Below are 20,145 nucleotides of genomic sequence, written 5' to 3' on the forward strand. Positions count from 1 at the left end.
TGTGTTTTTCTCAACACATACAAAATAGTGAACTTAGAAAATATACACAAATTGTGAAATTGCACCTCTTTAAAATGCAGCTCAATTAAACCTAGCTCCAAGAATAATTTTCACCGACAGTTCTGAGATACGCTGCATGTTATTCTTGGATGCGGTTGTAGGACCAGCTTTAAAATCGCATGACAAAAATATCATACACATTAAAAAAAACTGTATCACCAACGTAGCCTGGAAAACATTTGCTAGTTAGATGAAGTCAGCTATCTCATCTTAGCATATTTATATGCATATTTATAATTATACGGTTCTTGGAGTGAGTGCATACACTCATGAAGTTTAGTAACTTCCGGTCACTGCAACAAGCCCAGGTACAGTTTACCGACGGATGGGTGCAGGACCTTGAAATGCACCGTGTAGAACGAAAGACCATCGTACGTATCATAAGTTTACCAGTCTCACAAATCGTCGTCATAAATACACATTCGTTAACCGTTTATTAATATAACCTTTGAGCTCAACGGTAATTAATTAGTAGTGGAAATAATTTCTGGTAGCATCACAGAAATGTAGCAGTGACAATAATATTGTATGCTGTAATCGTACTGGGCAATTAGTGATACAAAAAACCTGTTTTATCCTGTGAATAAAAGTATGTGTTTTTGTCAGTGTACCATAATAACAGAAGCGAAACGCAATATTGTGTCAGGACAATTCACTATTTATGCACAATAAATAAAGGAGCATAGCGCGACAATTTCTGTTCAGCGCCAGACTTGCTTGTAACCTATATCACCAATTATGTTAAGAAAAATGACGCATTAACTACAACAGCAGACTGACCTTTGTGTAAATGCTTGGAGCAGACTAACCTGTGAGCTGGAGTGTTCTAGGACGTTATATTTGATCTTTGAATGGCTGCAATCCAGTCGCCTCTTTGTTACTTCGGAAACATGGTTTGAACAATTTCTCTTCCACGACGTAATCCGATAACAACCGATCTCTTTACCCGTCGGCTTCCCGTGGCTGTCATGCGACCGGCTATTGCAGTTAATAATACAACAGCTTCTTGACATTTTTGTGTTTCTTTTTATCGCTGTGTGACTGATTTTAATTGAAAGCCTGCGTGCGCTAGTACCGCTTGCCACAAGTTCCCAGAATCCTTTGCGGTTCTACCCGTGAATGACGTCACATTTTCAATCTCTATATAATATGCATGTTAAATTTTATATTTGGGGTGAAATATCAAGTCTTTTCAAGTAAACCGGTTCAAGTCCAATTCAAGTCCCAAGTCATTGGTGTAAAAGTCCAAGTCAAGTCACAAGTCTTAGAACATTTTTTCAAGTCAAGTCTAAAGTCATAAAATTAATGACTCGAGTCTGACTCGAGTCCAAGTCATGTGACTCGAGTCCACACCTCTGTACTTCTGTATTCTTACCCCAGTGTGTGATTTTGCTGAGAGGCACACACCCATGCGCATGTCTTAAAACTCTGAGTCGGTCTGCAGTGTCTTATTTCTCTTACTTGTGTTTGAACAAATGTCTACCCCTGACATTTTGCATAGAAATATACTGAACAACATACAAAACATAATATATAAAATAACATTTACCTGAGTTTTTTCTTTGCAAGAACCCTCTAATGTCCATTCTTATATTTCAGTACATAACTGAAACCGATTTAGTCGGGGAGGGTAAGAACTGAAAATATGAAATAAACAAACGTAAGCTAAGACTCTCTAAAAAAAATAGCATTTGTTCAGCTTTTCATTTCGCCATTTGTTGATTCACTCAAAGAGCAAGTAACGTAATATTGGTCAAGTGATCAGTTTGATATCAATCTTTCGTGATGCACCGTCATATTTACATTATTTGTACGGTACGAATGATTTGCTTTGGTACCTGGTCAAACTTAAGCTCTCCTTAGTATGGCTGGCTCCGTTTCTCCAACAGCGCACTGACAGGTAGCAGCTGCCCCGCCCCCACGCTCAGTCGCTTAGTGCCTGAGCTCGGATCATACCAATATCAGGGGGGATTCACGCACAGTCCTAAATTCCCGCAGTGTGCACTATGTGCTTCGAATATTGCTTGCACTTTTTGTTTTATACAGTTGTCAGCCAGGCATCTAACTATGAAAAAATTACACTCCAAAAGACCCCAGGCTTCTGACAAAACAACCTGGGCTTAAGCCCAGTAAGCCACCCCCACGCTCCGCCCCTGTTTGGGACGCTAACAAGGACCGAGTTCTGAATATGTGTGCGGTGCTTTTTTCACTAAGGGTTATTTTTTACACATACAAGGAGATGAGTGGGAGGCCTGTATGAAATTCTTTGCACTGTACTCTGTGGGTTACAAGCAAATAGAAAGTCCTTCTTTTCATTACAAGCCCTGGTGTAGCTTGCCTCCACCAGGCGCTATATAAATGCAATCCATTACTAGTCAGATAATCTTAAAGGTTTTTATTTTATTGCATCTATAACAAGATTAAAATAAGAAAGTACAATAAATCTAAAGCCGCTATTGTAAAAAAAAATAGCCCTCAGTCTTTACTGAGAAAATGGTTATCAAGATCTTTGTCATAATATTGATACTAATAATAGCGAGTGAAACATGTAAACAGTGTGCTAAACAGAATTAACAGTTGAAACTATGAGTTCAACTCTTGTCTGTGAAAAACTAACTGTTGCGATCATTCTGTCTCCCTATACAGCATGCGCTCTGATCTCCACTGACTCATCAGAAATCTGCTGTGTTACCCCCTGAACTTTTAATGCCCCTGGAATGACCCCCTCCCTCTCTGATCAGAATTACCCCTGAACTTTTCTGCAACCATCCCCCCAGGAATGACCCCCTCCCTCTCTGGATAAAAACATAAAAAAAAAATTCCCGCCGGATGCGATTCGTCACGTCAAATTAGTCACTTCCGGAGTACCTCCCCCCACCGGATGCAATTCGTCACGCATATGGATCATATTACTCACACATCTGGAATCGATTAGACACTTCCGGAGTACTTCCGGTAAGGTCAAAAGGTCAAGGCTAGGGTCATCAATCAAACTTGCATTCCTGAGTGACACAAGCTGGAACTCTCTCTGCCATGGTCTACGGCATTATTTTTTATGAGCGCACATAAAAAAAATTGCAAGTGTTGTATGTTGAGGAGAAAATTATTTTGAGCGAACAGAATTCATTTCTGCGTGTAAGAAATGTATGGATTATCCATATACACACACAATAACAGCCCCTTTCGCTCAGTTGTTGGGCTGCTCAGATCTCTGTTCTGTGTGCTCACAGACATCTGTCGACCTGCTCTCAGTGTGTCGTTTGCACTCACAACATCTGTTTCGTGCACGCTCAACTCTCTGTACACCGTTATAAGTGTGCCACAAAACCAGACTTGGATGCAAAAAAAATCTGATTGACTGTTTTGGTCTCCAATCAGCTTGAAATGATGAAATGCAATATCCCAGAATCCATTTCGTCCAAAACTCAAACGAGGCAGTCAATCCAAGTCTGTGACTGGTTGGTTTTGTGGCACAAATATAACGGTGTACAGAAAGAGTTGAGCGCGCACGGGCAGAAATGTTGAGAGCGCAAGCAACACATTGCGAGAAAGCGCAAATACAAAAACTGAGCGAGAGGTATTATCCTACCTAACTGAGCGAGAGCTATTATCCGTGTATAATAGCAAACAATGAAATACATTTTTTTGCACGCAGCAATGAATTTTGACACTCAAATTTATTTGAACGAATTTTCTTCGTTCAAAATAAATTTCTCCTCAAAATGCAACACTTTTTTTACGTGCGCTCAGAATAGTGGCACAAAAATAACGCCATAAGTACAAATGAATTCAACTGAAATAGATTGTTAGACTCTTGTTAAAGCTTAGAGCTTAGAACATTTTTTCTGGGTTCGGGCACAGTTGATGTTGAGCTTAGTGAACTTCATTTCTATGCGAGGTAAATTCAGTAACTCACAAATTATAGAAAATTTCTTAAAATGTTCATGTTGTCACTACATAATTGTGTTGTCTAGAAAAAGACCTTTAAGTCTGCATTGATAGCACCTCATTTCAGATAGCAGCCATAATTACCAAACAAAAAAATAGCTCTTTTTTTCTTTTAGAGTGGTTTGTTTCAGTTGTGTTCCAGAGTCGATTTCCTGATTTAAGTCAGTCTTCATTTTGATATGTTGTGTATTAAAGGTTGAAAACTTTAAGATTAGAATTATTCAATTCAATTCATTTTTTATACAGTGTCACATCACAACAACAATAGCCTCATGGCACTTTATCTTGTAAGTTAAAAACCCTACAATAATACAGAGAAAATCCCAACAATCATCTGACCCCCTAGGAGCAAACGCTTGCTGACTGTGGAAAGGAAAAACTCCCTTTTAGCAGGAAGAAATCAGGCCCAGGGAGGGCCAGCCATCTGCCAAGACTGGTTTTGAGTGAGGGGAGGGAGACAGGACAAAAGGCACCATGTTGAAGAGAGCCAGAATTTAATAGCAACTTAGATTAATAGCAAAGTTTATATGCAAAGTTGTGTATAAAAATGGTGAGTGAAGAAGAAATAATCCAACAGCGCATGAGGTTAAGCCCTAACAATGCTTTATCAAAAAGGAAAGTTTTAGCTCAAGCTCAACACCTGGATGGTTTTTGATTTGCCTTAGGTCTCATAAAATAATTGCTTATTAAAGGGCAGCTGTATTCATGCAGCTTGTTGTCATGACTGTCACGGTTGAAGTAACATCTGAAACACTTCAGTCTCTGTCTGACCAAACTACCCCAATCATAAGAACCATTCAAAGCTGAGCTTCCCACCTGCAGGTCTCTACATCAGTGCTGTGCTGAATGGTCCAACAAATTGTGACTGGGACATCAGTAGCTGTGCTGCAAAGCAGGCTGATCTGGTAATCATTACCTAGCTAAACACTTCAACAAATCATACAAGAAGCCAGTTTAAAAAGTAAATGAGGAAGACACAGGAGAATAAACAGGAAGTGGAGAAGAGCTTCGCTGCAGCAGACAGAGATGAACACTGGTTCAGATAAAAACTCAGTGAATCAGAGACTCTCAGTGCTTTATTGTTACTGTCACAGATTGCCGGGGCAAGCCGTGTGGAATGTAGAGATAGGACCCAAAATGCGGCAGCTCTGGTGCAGATGAGTGTTTATTTAACAAAAGAAAATAAAAACAGCAATGGCGTGGGTGAAGGTGAAACAGGAAAACCTAAACTGGGAAAACTAACAACACAAACCAGAAACGAAGATGCAGGGAGGTCCGGAGAAATACATACGGGAAGACGCAGGGAGACCAAGGGGAAACAACACAGACGAACCAGCAATTACTAAGACAGAAAATACAACTTAAATACACTCAGAGAACACAGGGAGATTACACACAGGTGGGAGACACAGCTGGGAGTGATAACCATGACGAGACTAGGGAGGCAAACTGAAAATACTCACATAAGACGCAGACCTTCACAATAAAACGGGAATTTGCACATGAAAGGACACAAACTAAAAAACGCGGACTAGATACAGGAACACACGGGCAGAACAGAGTAACACTAACCAGAGGAAGAACAGAACCAAAATCGAAGAGAAAACACAAAATGCTGGGTCAAAAGGACCCAGGATCATGACAGTTACACACTGTAACAAACAGTTATTAAGAACATCGGGGGGCAGATTATTGTACACATGAAATTATGCAACCCGATTTTCTTATGTCAGTCAATTAATGTTTGATGTTTTATATTTATATTAATTTTACTACAAAATATAATAACTTCAAATGAGCAAGTGAAACCACAGAACATTTTAGGACTAGGCTTAGCCCCCAATTTTTGAAGAGTCTAGCAACACTTTTAAGTTAACTTTTAAGCCTAATCTTAGAAGTGTGGACGGTGTCTGTCTCCCATATTCAAAATGGAAGCTGGTTCCATAGAAGAGGGGCCTGAAAACTGAAGGCTCTCCCTCTCATTCTACTTTTAAATACTCTAGGAACAACAAGTAGCCCTGCAGTGCGAGAGCGAAGTGCTCTAATGGAGTGATATGGTACTACAAGGTCTGAGGGTTTAAAAGCTGAAGGAGAAATGCACAGTAATTTTAATGTAATATTAACTTTAATAATATTATCCCGTAATTGAAGGATAACTGCACTCATGGATATTACATGTTATTTATACATCATATCTCTATTTATAATACAGGGAGTGCAGAATTATTAGGCAAGTTGTATTTTTGAGGAATAATTTTATTATTGAACAACAACCATGTTCTCAATGAACCCAAAAAACTCATTAATATCAAAGCTGAATGTTTTTGGAAGTAGTTTTTAGTTTGTTTTTAGTTTTAGCTATTTTAGGGGGATATCTGTATGTGCAGGTGACTATTACTGTGCATAATTATTAGGCAACTTAACAAAAACCAAATATATACCCATTTCAATTATTTCTTTTTACCAGTGACACCAATATAACATCTCCACATTCACAAATATACATTTCTGACATTCAAAAACAAATCAGCGACCAATATAGCCACCTTTCTTTGCAAGGACACTCAAAAGCCTGCCATCCATGGATTCTGTCAGTGTTTTGATCTGTTCACCATCAACATTGCGTGCAGCAGCAACCACAGCCTCCCAGACACTGTTCAGAGAGGTGTACTGTTTTCCCTCCTTGTAAATCTCACATTTGATGATGGACCACAGGTTCTCAATGGGGTTCAGATCAGGTGAACAAGGTGGCCATGTCATTAGTTTTTCTTCTTTTATACCCTTTCTTGCCAGCCACGCTGTGGAGTACTTGGACGCGTGTGATGGAGCATTGTCCTGCATGAAAATCATGTTTTTCTTGAAGGATGCAGACTTCTTCCTGTACCACTGCTTGAAGGTGTCTTCCAGAAACTGGCAGTAGGACTGGGAGTTGAGCTTGACTCCATCCTCAACCCGAAAAGGCCCCACAAGCTCATCTTTGATGATACCAGCCCAAACCAGTACTCCACCTCCACCTTGCTGGCGTCTGAGTCGGACTGGAGCTCTCTGCCTTTACCAATCCAGCCACGGGCCCATCCATCTGGCCCATCAAGACTCACTCTCATTTCATCAGTCCATAAAACCTTAGAAAAACCAGTCTTGAGATATTTCTTGGCCCAGTCTTGACGTTTCAGCTTGTGTGTCTTGTTCAGTGGTGGTCGTCTTTCAGCCTTTCTTACCTTGGCCATGTTTCTGAGTATTGCACACCTTGTGCTTTTGGGCACTCCAGTGATGTTGCAGCTCTGAAATATGGCCAAACTGGTGGCAAGTGGCATCTTGGCAGCTCCACGCTTGACTTTTCTCAGTTCATGGGCAGTTATTTGACACCTTAGTTTTTCCACACGCTTCTTGTGACAGTGACTGTCACAAAAAGTGGAAGTTTGACATACAACTAAATCAATCATTAAAACACACGTTAACAAAGTTTAATTTTCAATATTTAGTAATACATCGTATACAAAAGTATTTCCAAATATTTCACCACATTTTCACTAAAACATTTCATTTGGGATCAAAGACAGGTGAGCAGATCAGCACTGTATATTTGCATGTGTAGGGTCATGCCACTAAAACAAATGAAAGCAGGACATGCAGGACTAATTCCAAGACAGCAGACAAACAACATTCTGACATGCAAATTAAAACTACACATACATATAAAAATATGATAATTTTCAACCATGATGGACATTCAGGAAAGCAGGATACTCAAAGCAATTTTGAGCAGTTATTCTTGGTTCAAGCTATAATTACTGTCGTCACAAAAATAAACTGAAAAATGTGTACAGTTTAAATCATAGACTTTATATGTCTAATTTCACCTGGACTCATCTGTGAAATAGTGATGTGACTAAAGGGATGAATACCCTCAGGGGAACAGATAAGATGAGTGCCTTATACTGAACATTACTCATGTTCAATGTCTGTCTGCATTAATATTTCCTTTCTGTTAGGAGCTTTTCTCAGGTGCAATATCATCTTTCTGCATCAACATTCTGCATTTTCAACTTTGTTCTTCTTGGATAGGTTCAGAAGGTTGTATTTTGATTTAAAAACAGGACACTTCACCAGATTAATATTTTATGGTGAAAATGGTTTAACAATTTCATTCTCGACATTTAGTGATGTGTCATGACTTTTCCCTGGCCGTGTTTTGTCAGTCACTGGTAAAGAGAAATCAATAATACCACATTAGAGTCATTATGAACAGAAACAAAGGAAATTAAAGTTATTTAAAGTTAGATAGCTCCTAAACTTTCTGTGGTACTCATGTGTGTTGATAATACAGATTCTTGAACAGGCTGAAACTCCATCCTGGTCCTGTGAGGTATATTTCAATTCAGTTTCTCCTCCATCACACAATCGCTGTTTTTCTTTAGATTTTCTCTTTTTTCCATGAACTGGTTTCCTTGTATCTCTTCTTCTTTTCTATGGCTTCTGATGAGATTATAAATATGAAAATATGAAGAGAAATCAAAGAGCTTTGATTCTCCTAATCACACTGGCTGCTCTTGAGGTCTTTTGGAAATGGTGAAAACCGAAGTCCTAAATGTTAATCAACCTGGATCAGATCCTAAAGATCATCATCACTTTCTAGTTCACATCCTTGTGGTTCTGTTTGAACTGGCAGTATCTGCTGATTGGTTGCCCATTGAATAGTTTCAAATTGTGATGTTGCAGAGATTCTTGTTCACTTATCTCTTGTATTTCTTCTTCTGTGTGATGTTGGTTTTTATTGTCTTTCCTTGTTTTCAGTTCTCTCTCATCTTTCTCTTTCCCTTTGTGTCTCTGATTGAAGTCTCTGGTTTTCCTCTCTCTGTTGTTCTGCCTTCAGTCTTTCTCTCTGTCTCTCTTTCTGTGCTGTAACCTCAGAATTTAGATTTACTTCATCACTGTTTTCCTCTGCTCTCTATTTCTCAGTGTCTGAATTTTTCATGTCCACATTTCTCTCCATCTGTCTTTTTTCTACAAGCTGCTCTTGTGTCTCTTTTTCTCTCCATGGTTCCTGATCAGGCGTCAGATGTGAATTTAAAGACGTTATATCTGCAATCAATTTAGTAAAAGAACTAAGTTTAAATGTCTTTCCTTTGTTTACTAACACTATCGGCCCATTGAGTTTTTCTCTAAGTGGTAATAAACGAAGTTCTATACAATCTTTATCTGTTTCCATCTTTTTCTCTCTTTCACTTTCAGCCCCCTCAGCTTTCATTCCCATCCCTGTCATCTCCTCTTCTTCATGTGTTTCTTGTTTCATTTCAAACTGAGGATCTGTTTCAGTCACAGTACATGTTTTTGTTCCTGAACTGTCGGTGTCCACTTCTTTGCTCCGTTTCTTTTTCTTTTCTTTTTCTTGTATCTTTTTCTCTCCACTGTTGTCCACGTTACCCTCTTCCTCTCTCATTGTCATGTCCTGTGTTTCTTGTTCTATCTTAATCAAAGACTCTTTGTCATTAACAGTAGATGGATTTATTCTCCTTTCTTGTGGACTGTCGGTGTCCTTTCTTTGCTCTGTTTCTGTCTTATGATCATCTTGTTGTGTTTCTCTTTCCTCTTTAAAGTTTTTCTCTCCACTGCTGTCCACATCATCCTCTTCTTCTCTTTCTGTCACGTCATGTCTTTCTCGTTCTATGATATTCAAAGACTCTTTACCAATAACAGTAGATGTATTTATTGTACTATTTTGTGGACTTTTGATGTCCTTCATTTGCTCTGTTTCTGAAACAAACTTATCTTTTTTAGTTTCTCTTTCATCTTCATGTTTTTGCTCTTTTTTGCTGGCCACATCATTCTCTTCTTCTCTTCCTGTCATTAGTGGTTCACTTACTCCATCAATCCCGATTTCAGCTCCTTCCTCCTCGCTCTTCTTGTTTTCTGTACATATAAAGAAGCAGGAGAAACTGATGAACAGTATGAAGAAGAGTTCTTTCTACTCATTGTAAATGGATAAAACTGAAGAACCATATATTACACTCGCAGAATTTTAAGACATTACCTAAATAAATGAGCAGTGTGTAAGATTTATTGACATCTAGTGCTGAGTTTACAGATTACAACCACCTGTTTTAAATGCACAGATACAGTAACAAACATGAGTAAACATCTCTATAATATGCTTTTGTTTTTTTTTTGTTTTGTTTTTTACATCCACCTAACTAAAAATTATTCTTAGTTAGTGTAACATCTCATGGACAGGATGATGCACAATGATGCAACAAAAATGAGCGCATGGAGACATCTCCAGCTCAGTCTGTGATGACCAAACTTACACTTATTGGACCAAGTGAACAATGTCAGACTAAATGATATGAAAAATATAAAATACTGACTTCTGTTTCAGGTTCATAGGACACCCTGAAAGTCATGACTGAGAAAATACAAACACCCTGTAAAGAGCCACTGTTTGTGTGTTCATTCAGTGTTTTGCACTGCTCATTGTGCTCTTTTATTTATTTTTAACCCATGCATGTTATTTATATTTTAGGCCTTCATACCAAAAGAGGTAAGTGCCTGCTCCCTTATTAACAAGGGGCCAAAACAGCCAGTAACACCGCATGTTTGATTTAATACAGTTTTTCAACCAAATGTGTTTCCTGATGAGAGCCCAGGGATTTTTGCCTCTTCCCCGGATCAAATCAGGGATCTTTTGCTTACCCATCAAATATATTTTACCACAACAAGTAGGCATATTTCTTTGGAAAACACAACTTTATACCTGGACTGTGTATTGAAAAAATGGGGGACAGATGAATTCCGAAAATGTTTCACATTATGCAAGGAAGCTAATTTATTTACTGCTGATGGGCATGAAAATAAATAGTATAATATATTAGTATGTTAAAATACTAATAAATGTTAGTGGAGTTTTGACTTCCTCTACTAGGGATACATGTCAACCTTAAAAATGATTAAAAATAATTTGATTTCATTGTTTGAGAAAAATTAAATATTTTAAGAGGGTAATACATTATTAATTCATTTTCTTAAAAAGGATGGGGAAGGACTTACTGAGTTTGGCTTGTCTCTTCTTCCACACAACAAAGATAACAGCAAGAATCAGAAAGAGCACCACAAGAACACCCATGACCAAACCAATGATATTTGGGTCGTTAGTTGGATTACTGGGAGGACTGGGAGGACTGGAAGGACCGATGACCACAAAATTGTCATCTGAAATGACAACAGCATGTAGAGTAGTTCACATATCAATACCATGTCGAGCTGTTTGGGGGAATTCACATAATTACCTAATATATGAGCTTTACCTGGAACATGTATGTGTGTCTCTCTGCTCTGGTTGGTGTTCCTCTGTTGGACTCTGCAAGTGATGTTGTTGCTGTGTCTCTTCTCCACAGTCACTCTGCTGCTGACAGTATAGAGGTCATCAGGACCTCTGAGGGTCTCTGTAGGTCCAGCAGAGAGGAGGTTTCCCTCAGCATCCAACCACAGCAGCTCAGGCTCTGGATACCAGCCTGCAGACTCACACTGTAACACCACTCCACTGATGGATTTATTAATCTCTGCAGCAGGTGAAGAGGCAGCACCTGAAAAAGACAAACGGAACATATTTTTATCCTGTTTTCCTTCTCTCACCCAAACCAGTTGCAGCAGATGGCCGCCCCTCCCTGAGCATGGTTCTGTCAAATGTGTGGAGGTGCACAAAAAAATACCCTAAAAGGAAGTTCAGCCACAACAAGTACGCTAGTACTGTAGAGGTTTGTGAGTCAGCCGAAATCTTTTTTCTATATATATTGTATATATAGTTTATGGATCCAAGGCATGGGTAGTGTAGCATTCATAGTTTAACAGTCTACCAAACCCAAAATAGCACACAAGAAATTTTTCCACAGATGAAGGCTGTGCTGCTACTAAAAGAGCATTAGTGTCAATTTATGAATCACCGTTTAAAAGAAAGATCAACTATTTAAAAAAAATAAAATGCATTTGAAATGATAACATGTTTACTTACCAACAACAAGCTTAACTGTAGTTTGTCTTTTCAGTTCTGGAACAAAACATCTGTACGTTCCCTCATCAGACAGTTTGACTTTGGAGATTTTCAGTGAAATGTTTCCATTCTTCAGTTCATCTGTGAACAGAGAGGTTCTGTTGGTGTAGGACGGATGTTTTTTAGACTCCAGTTCCACACTGTCACGCCACACAAGGACAAATCTGGGGTTTAGGTCAGGTCTCGCCCACTCCACAGCCATGTCTAAAGCATCCATAACAGGGTCCAGGTTACACGGCAAAATGATGTCATCACCAATCAAAGCCACTACTGTCTGAGGAGGACCGATAACCTCTGACTGACCTAAAAAAAAAGAAGATTTCGTGTGGTAACTGAAGTAAAAGACAGCAGCAAACAAATGTGCCTGAAACAGTTACATTGTATCTGGACCACAACCTCAATAAATATTGACCAGGGTTTATACAATTTTCAAGAAATAAATTCAATGATATCTCCAGTGACACACGCTGCTGTAACAGACAGCGATAATGTCTTAGATTTAGAGACTTTACAGACTTATTTTACAGCCTGCTTACCAAGTGCTGTTGTCAACTGTGTGAAAAACCAGTGATTCTCTTTTAAAGACCAAGGTTGATCATTCACACTGTTTTTCTTTCATCTTTGTTCAGCTTCTAAAAATCATAGTTTTTGAAGGATCCTAACTTTAGTTTTAAGCCCAAATTTTACATAGGACAGCTGCTCACAACCCGACACACTGTTCTTGTGGTTGCATTATGGGTTTTTATTGATTTTTCACTGATATGACTCTTCCGTGTTCGGCACACACGTCAGCCAGCTTTTCAGCTGTCTGTACACTCCCACAGGAGTGTACAGACTGGTCTGTACAGTACTGGTCTGGTCTCCGACCTCACTATAGTAAGGGAAAACCTCATTAGATCAATCATCCCTACCTGTCCCTCCAACCTCACTGGCACCACCCCTTGAGCTCACTGTTCCACCCCTCCCCTGCAGCTGAGCAATAATTAGGACCACAACTCCGTTACAAAGTCAATACTACAAAAAATCTGAGCTGTGTGACAAAACGTTCAACTAACATAGTTCAGTTTGAAGTGTAGTTTTCAAACTGGAAGTCAGAAGAAATTTAAATCACAATAGTAACAACTATGGCTGCCTATTATAAGACACAACAACTATTCAAAGGAGAAAAAAAACATAGGTCTTTCAAAGATGAACTCAATGTATAAAACATATGTCAAAAAAGGTAAAAACCTTTCGATTGTATTTTCTTGCCATATTGAAAACTTGTTCAAAAAGTAAAAAAAAAAATCTCAAATGCAAAAATGAATAAACTCAAGAACAGTTAAAGGTCAAAGTGAAATAAAATAATGTATTTGGTTTTTGAGGGGTTTTTTGTCTTTAGAAGCATATGGTGGGTGCAATGGAAAAAAAGCAAGTCTATGAGCAGTTTCTGTGCTGCTGAAAACAAGACCATGAAAATCGTGGTGCAGATTTAAACATTTAATAATAATTCAGTGTCTAACCTAACAACCCTCTGGCTAGTGTTGCTAGGTGCTTTGATGGTCTTCCACTATTTTTTTTTCCCTGTAAAGGATTTAATGGTAAATACAGGAACAGGGCTGCTTTTTTGGATGTTTCTTTCTTCACTCAACCTGACTGAGCTCACCGTCTCGATAACAGCTCCACCTCTGTGTTCTTTGTGGTGTGTGTAGACAGACCCCACCTTTAACAATGACAGCATCATCGTCACTGCTGAAGATGAATCAGCAATCTTTCTGTTCAAAAACTAGGAGCTGTGTTGGGTTTTTTGACTGCAGTTTTAAAATATGAATTTCAGTACTGCTCATGTGCTTCCACATTCAGACTGGACACAGTTACATTATTAGCCCAAATGGTGGATGTAACACTTTTTGTGAGTAAATCATTGTTGTAGAAATCCATAACAAAAATGATTAATAATTCTGTTGCACTGATGTGTTTCACTTACCTCTACATGTGTGTATCAGGACAAAGACAGCAGCTGTGTAGAATACCAGCACGCTGCATCGATCAAACAGAACCATAAAGTCTTGTTGAGCTCTCACATGTAGCATGGTGCGATTCTGAAAGTAGAGATGAAAAAGCATTGTGAGGAAAATGTTTGCAAAAACCAATTATTATCAGAGGTTTAACCTGGAGATTGAGTTTAAAGTGAGATTATAAGAAATAACATGGATCAACACATTATAATACTGTATAATGTGTGTTGGGTCTGCTAACCCACAAATATGACATATAAAAAAATCTGAATGTGGATTTTTGACAAAATTATTTCATACTTTATGTCAGGTTTTGTACTTTTTATATTCATCACAAACAGGACAAGCCCTGTGGTGATGTCACATTAAATTTCATTTTAAGAAGAGTTTTATATTTTGCATTTTTATTTTTGAGAAAATGTTAGGTTTCAAGAAACCAAGCAGTTGTAAAAAAAAAAAAAAAAAAAAACCCTCTAAGAAAAAAAGAAACATGAAAAAAGAAACATGAAGCTTTCACCACCAAGAAAACTGTTTAAGGTTTTGTTGAAGGGACTGATTCAGTAAATTATTTTAGGATTTGGAGAGAATGGGAATGGGCACCCCCTGCTGGATACGTCGACACAGTTCCAAGTTCACCCTCAGCGACAGAAATAAACTACAGTATGATCACGACGAGAAAATCAATTGTGCGATTGGTTTGAGTTCAGATTTTAATCATTACACTAAATCGTAGAAATAAGACACTTTTCTGCCCTTTGTGATATCTGCGCATTTCTGCTGCAATCTGCACTGACTTTAGTTTCACTTTCATTTACAATTAAAGAGAGATACAGTGGAGAACAGATTTATTTATTTATACCGAGACGTGTTTATTTCAAATATTAGACCATGTGAAAAGCAGGTTTTAAGTTTTGTTACGTCAACATTTATATAAATATTCAAACCTAACGTTCAACTGCGCACTTCCACGATCATTTCGAAAGCGGAGAAGATTATGCCATTCCCACGGAACACACTCCACTATTTTCATTTATATGAACACGTCCGAGCCCAGGACCTAGTATAAGTACAAAATCTGTTGAAGCTCTGCATACCTGTTTCTGAACGTCCTCAACTTGATGTCAAGAAAGACGGGAGGGAAGCTCTTTCCGGTCACCTGGAGAATAAGGAATGTATTTCCTGCTTGGAGTTTTTTTTTTTCCAGAATTAATGTCACTGTGGCCTTAAGCTATAATATATGCCGTATGATTAATGTTTGCTTGTTATGGTTTTTTTTTTTTTTTTGCTAAATATAGACTTCAGTCAGCTACAACAAAATAATAAATAAATGAATACATAATTTCTATTTGTCATAATTGATCACTTGGCATGTTTCATATTTGTCCGCGTGGTGGCACTGCACGATTACAGGTGAACAGAAGACTATATATTTCCTCTTTGACTTTGACCATAATGCTCTAAAGCAGGTTTCAGCATCCCACGGCTCCAGAGATGCATGCAGCTCTTTCATCCTTCTGCTGCAGCTCCCTGTGAGTTTGGAAAATAGGCTATTTCACTCGTTTGTTTGTTTGTTTTGTTTTTTGTAGTTCGTAAGTTTTTAAAATGTAAATCTAAATTTGTATGCTGGGTAATGGCACAGCTAGCGACTGGGTGACTTTATTCACCCGCTTCGGCTGTTATCAGTCCATACAATGGGCGTTATTAGCACAAACCAGGCCCATAGATATGGGCCATCTCCTGCTAGATTGTTCAGAAGGTTGTTCTCATCCATCCAGATGGAGGATCACTAACAGGAGCGTGGAAGACTCCAGAATCCACTCTGGCTGGAATCCGGTGGATATGCAGTGTGTACAGGTAAGACCATTTACACGGACAGCATTTATAGAATGACTATTAAAAGTCAGCGAGTGTCAGTAATGTTAATGTGGTTATGTTAGTAATACACCGAGTGCTAATGTAACAGCTTTAAGATGCATTTGTAGATGTTATTACGTGTTTTACCGTCTTTATGGTGCTAGCTTAAAGTTACGGTGTAAACGTTAGCTTATATTGGAGGAAAGCTGTTACTGTTTAAACGATGTTAGCACAGAAATATTAGCTTCTGTCATGACTGATGAAGTTACTAGTTAATAAAGTTTCCAGTAAAGTGTTTAATCGCAGCCACAGATTGACAGCAAATATCTCGATTAGCTTCAGTGCATCTATAATAAATATGTGCAAGTTTCAGTGCTTCGTTTAAACTGTATGATACTTATACTGACCCAGGGTCAGTGTAAAATACAATCCTAGCTGTGTGAACAAAGCCTGGCTCCTTTAATCCTGCATGACAAACCTCAGGATGCAGGCTATTATTACTCTTTCCTGCTGGCACACCTGTCACACCTGAGAGTCAGCTAGAAACGTACAGTGACGTGGACATCATGCAAAGACTGCCAGACTCTGTAATACTGCAAATGATCAGTGACTCAGGTTAACACTAAACTTTAAACGGCACCTCTGTGTCTCTGTGTGCTGAACATCTAGGATTGAGTCAGGCTGCATTGACTGTGGGACTTTAATGTGTTAAAAGCAGGTTGAAGACGGCTCAGAAACATTTGAAGATTAAAATTCAGCATTATGGCTGCTGGTGGTTTGTAAAGCCTCTACTCAGCTGTATTTTTGTTACTAATTTATGTTTGTTGTTGTTTAACAGATTTCAGAAGAGCAAATATGCTTAATAGTTTAACTAGATTTCATTTGTCAGTGTGGGACTGCTGAGTCACCTGAAGAACTCATTTCATTCATTCTCCACATGATGTTCATTTACAGAAATGTTTCACAGGAACTGATTCCTCCCAAAGGGTGAACTAGTGTGTTTCCATAGATTACCTCTGTATGAATGTACTTCTTAAATGAAGGCAAGTGTTTGTCCTTTTTTGTTCCTCAGGTACAGTACGTGATATCAAGGGCAGGCGGTCAACACTGGGGGAAGACAAGAAGCAGACATACTTCCAAGAGGGAGCTGCAGTGAGGTCAGAGGTCAGAATCTGAAACAGCTCAGGTTTATATTTTATAAAATTATTTTATAATTATTTTATAATATATTTTATAAAAAAATCTAAATGTATTTATAAAGAAACCTTTAAATAATAGTCATAATTATGATTATTATAAGAAATATCAAACATTTAAGTGGATTTTCTGTTACACATATTGCTGGCAGCCTGTCTTTGTCCTGTATCAGCTGGGATAGGCTTCGTCCTCCCGCGACCCTGAATTGGATACATTGTATTCCAATTATGTAATCTCATCATTTACAAACTCAAGGTTTATAATCAAAATGTAAGTAATAATTATAAAATGGGAAAGCAGAAATAAGTGTGACATAAATGTAAATGTGTGAGCTGACATAGAGGACAGCTACATGTAGTCTGAAAAACCTTTGTTGTCAAGTTTGCAGGTCTATCAGCACGAGACATTCTTACATAGAAGAGACATTAACATTCTCTAACTCAGCGAAGCATTATTGGTCCCGTCTGTTTGGATAAATATAGTAAGTTGATGTATGTCCATTTATTGACACATTTTCTTAAGTGCTTATCCAGCTCAGGATCACAGTGGAGCTGCAGCTGGATATGTTCACTAAATAAACCTTACAAAAGTTAACAATAAACCTGCATCCATGTTCGTTGTTGTCCACAGGATGAGAAAATCAAGCTGGAACACTGTGGAACATGTTAATAAATGTTTGTGTGTTTATGCCTGTGTTTTTCACAGGAGGCGCTGGAAGGTTTCCCTAATAGTTCCTGGTGAATCAAAGCAGAACCATAAAGGTTGCTGGACTGCATGATGGCCTTACCCCTGAGCAGTCATCCTGTTACAGGAGGAACCAGTTAGAAGCTGTTTTCAAAGTAGCTGAGCAGATTTCATCTCAAGTAAGCGATTAACTGTTCGTTTGTTCTGCCACTTAAAGAGCATTTAAGGACGTCTTTTGAGTGTCCAGTTGAATTAACACGACTGGCTCTCATGGTCATTTGTTATTATAGACATATTTTTCATATTCATCCAGCTATTTAGTAAATTTTATCTATTTAGTAATATCCGTCAGCTATAAAATGTAATATAAATATAAAAATATCTAAATATCTGCTGTCCTTTATGTTTTAATGATGTAAGTCTGTTATCGTGTTACATTAGCATTCCTCACATATCAATGAGATGCTGTACAGTACAATCCTACTGACACAGCAGAGGGATAACGACGGCTATTCAACATCGTTACACGACACATTCGAGCTGCATGATGCAGACAAAGTGACTAAATCATCTTTTTTGTGGTTTATTGTCTTCAAACCAGCAGACAAAGCTGATGGCAGAAGATGTCAGAGAAGAACTTCAGGCCGTGGACTGAAAAGGTATTTTTTTTCTTGTTATCAAAAGACATTTGGAGTGGCAGCTTCTGCAACTGGTTGCGCTAAAGTAAAGCTTACAGTCTAAGAAATCACAGTGTTGATATTCAGCACAAAGAGAAAAGCTCACTTGTTTGAATTTATTTACAATCATAGTTTTATAAATTCTGACTGTAAACAGCTTTTACAGCTTTGATATTGTTTGACACTCGATATCAGGTTTAATTTAAAGGTTTCTGTGTCCCAATGAGCCATTTACACTGATCAGTGTCAGTTTAACTGTAACACATTCATTATTTAGATTCAACAAAGAAATAAGTGAATGTAAAAATGACAGCCCTCAGGCAGGTTTATAGAGATATATGCATGCATTATGAAATTTATGTATCCCAGATAATTGTTATTCATCTAGTCATGGCAGACCTACATCTTCCTCCCAAGTTAACTGCAACCCAAAAGAACTAGTGGGGCTATTTACACACTCACAACCAGTGTGGGGTAAAAAGAGCCACCAAAAAGCTGTCAGCCACAGATGTGCTAGAAGAGTTAGAAACTCTACTTATGGAGAAACTTTCTAAGTCTAACAGGGGACAGGTACTCCTGCCCAAATAACATGATATAACCCCACATACAGCCCAGCCATAAAGTGAACCAAGTCATTTAGTTAAAGACAGCATGGGACCAAATGCATGTAACCAGCCTGCATCAACCTGGCATTTCTTCCTCCTGAATTAAATGAATGAATGGATGAAAGTTAAATGACTACAAACCTAAAGCCACTAGTTCCCACACTGGAGCTCCCTGACACTGTGTGTTAACTGTATTTAGCTTGTATCAACAGTTGTAACAGGCTAAGCCACCTGAGACACTGCATTGAATTTGTTCCGGTCTTAATGATTTCAGCTGACTGGTTTCAGCTCAGATGTTCTGCTTTTTCCTTTCAGTAGATCAAAGCAGCTTGTGCTCTTTCTGCTTCCAATTTAATGGCAAGAAGAAGAAGGCGAAGGCTTCAGCGAAGTGGCGTTCATGGTCTCAGTGAACAGTCACGGTCACACACTGCATGTGGTTTTAAAAGCAACATGTCTGTTCACCACAACAATGGAGATGTGTAATATTAGTGCAGCTACGGTTTGTTCTTGAACATCAGTTCTGTTTTCTACTTTGATCACTTAGACCAAAAAAGTGTTGTTTTCAGATTCTTTCTTTTACATCTATAAAGCACCTGCTCATTTTTTATTACAATTAGTTTCACATGAATGTTAGTGTTTCCTTTATGATCTTTTAATGCTTACACTACACTGTACATGTCTACATTAGACATTTCGGTTTCCTGTTTCTGTTGACTCAGAGTTGTGAAATGTTCTTTTATTTGATGCACAATATGAAGTTCATAATTTTCTTACAAATAAAACTATAATGACAAACATGAACAGCTGTGCTTATTTCTGAGACATGAGTTTTTGAGTGTGTTCATATTTAGACAGTGTGCATCTGTCTGCTGAAACTGTGATGGTGAACCTGAGGTGATGGTCAACAGAAGGCAAATATATATCAATATAAAACAATATTGAAGTAATGTCTTTACCCTCTGCAGCGTGTGGACGCCGTGCACACAATCACCTTATTCACTGTAGTAAACATGCACTGCTAGCTCACGTGACTGACTGTCTCCATGGTTACATCGTATATTATTAGCTGTGTAAACAGC

The 20,145-nt window shown here is 38.3% G+C and overlaps 1 protein-coding gene and 1 long non-coding RNA gene across 5 annotated transcripts; one reads left to right on the plus strand and one right to left on the minus strand.

Moving 5' to 3' along the window:
* Positions 1 to 8,665: 8,665 nt before the first annotated feature.
* Positions 8,666 to 15,342, minus strand: LOC146579164 (uncharacterized). Its single transcript, XM_085261506.1, has 6 exons — positions 15,144 to 15,342; positions 14,019 to 14,133; positions 12,014 to 12,355; positions 11,310 to 11,588; positions 11,053 to 11,214; positions 8,666 to 9,918 (listed from the first exon to the last, which is right to left on the minus strand). Exons 2-6 carry the CDS (start codon positions 14,122 to 14,124, stop codon positions 8,957 to 8,959), a joined length of 1,851 nt encoding a protein of 616 aa, XP_085117632.1. The 5' UTR covers positions 14,125 to 14,133; positions 15,144 to 15,342; the 3' UTR covers positions 8,666 to 8,956.
* On the plus strand, positions 15,106 to 19,861 carry LOC146579165 (uncharacterized). 4 transcript variants are annotated; one of them, XR_014890407.1, is made up of 5 exons: positions 15,106 to 15,903; positions 16,976 to 17,067; positions 17,806 to 17,963; positions 18,386 to 18,443; positions 19,382 to 19,861. It is a non-coding gene; the product is annotated as an uncharacterized LOC146579165 (long non-coding RNA). The 4 variants fall into 4 exon arrangements; XR_014890410.1 differs by having other exon boundaries at positions 18,389 to 18,443; XR_014890406.1 differs by having other exon boundaries at positions 18,386 to 19,861.
* The last annotated feature ends 284 nt before the right edge of the window (positions 19,862 to 20,145 follow it).

This window comes from Mchenga conophoros, linkage group LG3 (assembly GCF_057382185.1).
Source record: "Mchenga conophoros isolate Kocher_MC1m ecotype Shallow Benthic linkage group LG3, M_conophoros_male_GT1.1, whole genome shotgun sequence".
Taxonomy (NCBI): Eukaryota; Metazoa; Chordata; class Actinopteri; order Cichliformes; family Cichlidae; genus Mchenga; species Mchenga conophoros.

Bases quoted from the DNA above. Each gene is read 5' to 3' on its own strand.
- LOC146579164 (XM_085261506.1), bottom strand. From the start codon at position 14,124: ATGCTACATGTGAGAGCTCAACAAGACTTTATGGTTCTGTTTGATCGA. The intron at 11,589-12,013 runs GTAAGTAAACAT...TGTCTTTTTCAG, and splicing joins TACAGTTAAGCTTGTTGTTG to GTGCTGCCTCTTCACCTGCT. The intron at 9,919-11,052 runs GTAAGTCCTTCC...TTATATGTACAG, and splicing joins GAAGAGACAAGCCAAACTCA to AAAACAAGAAGAGCGAGGAG.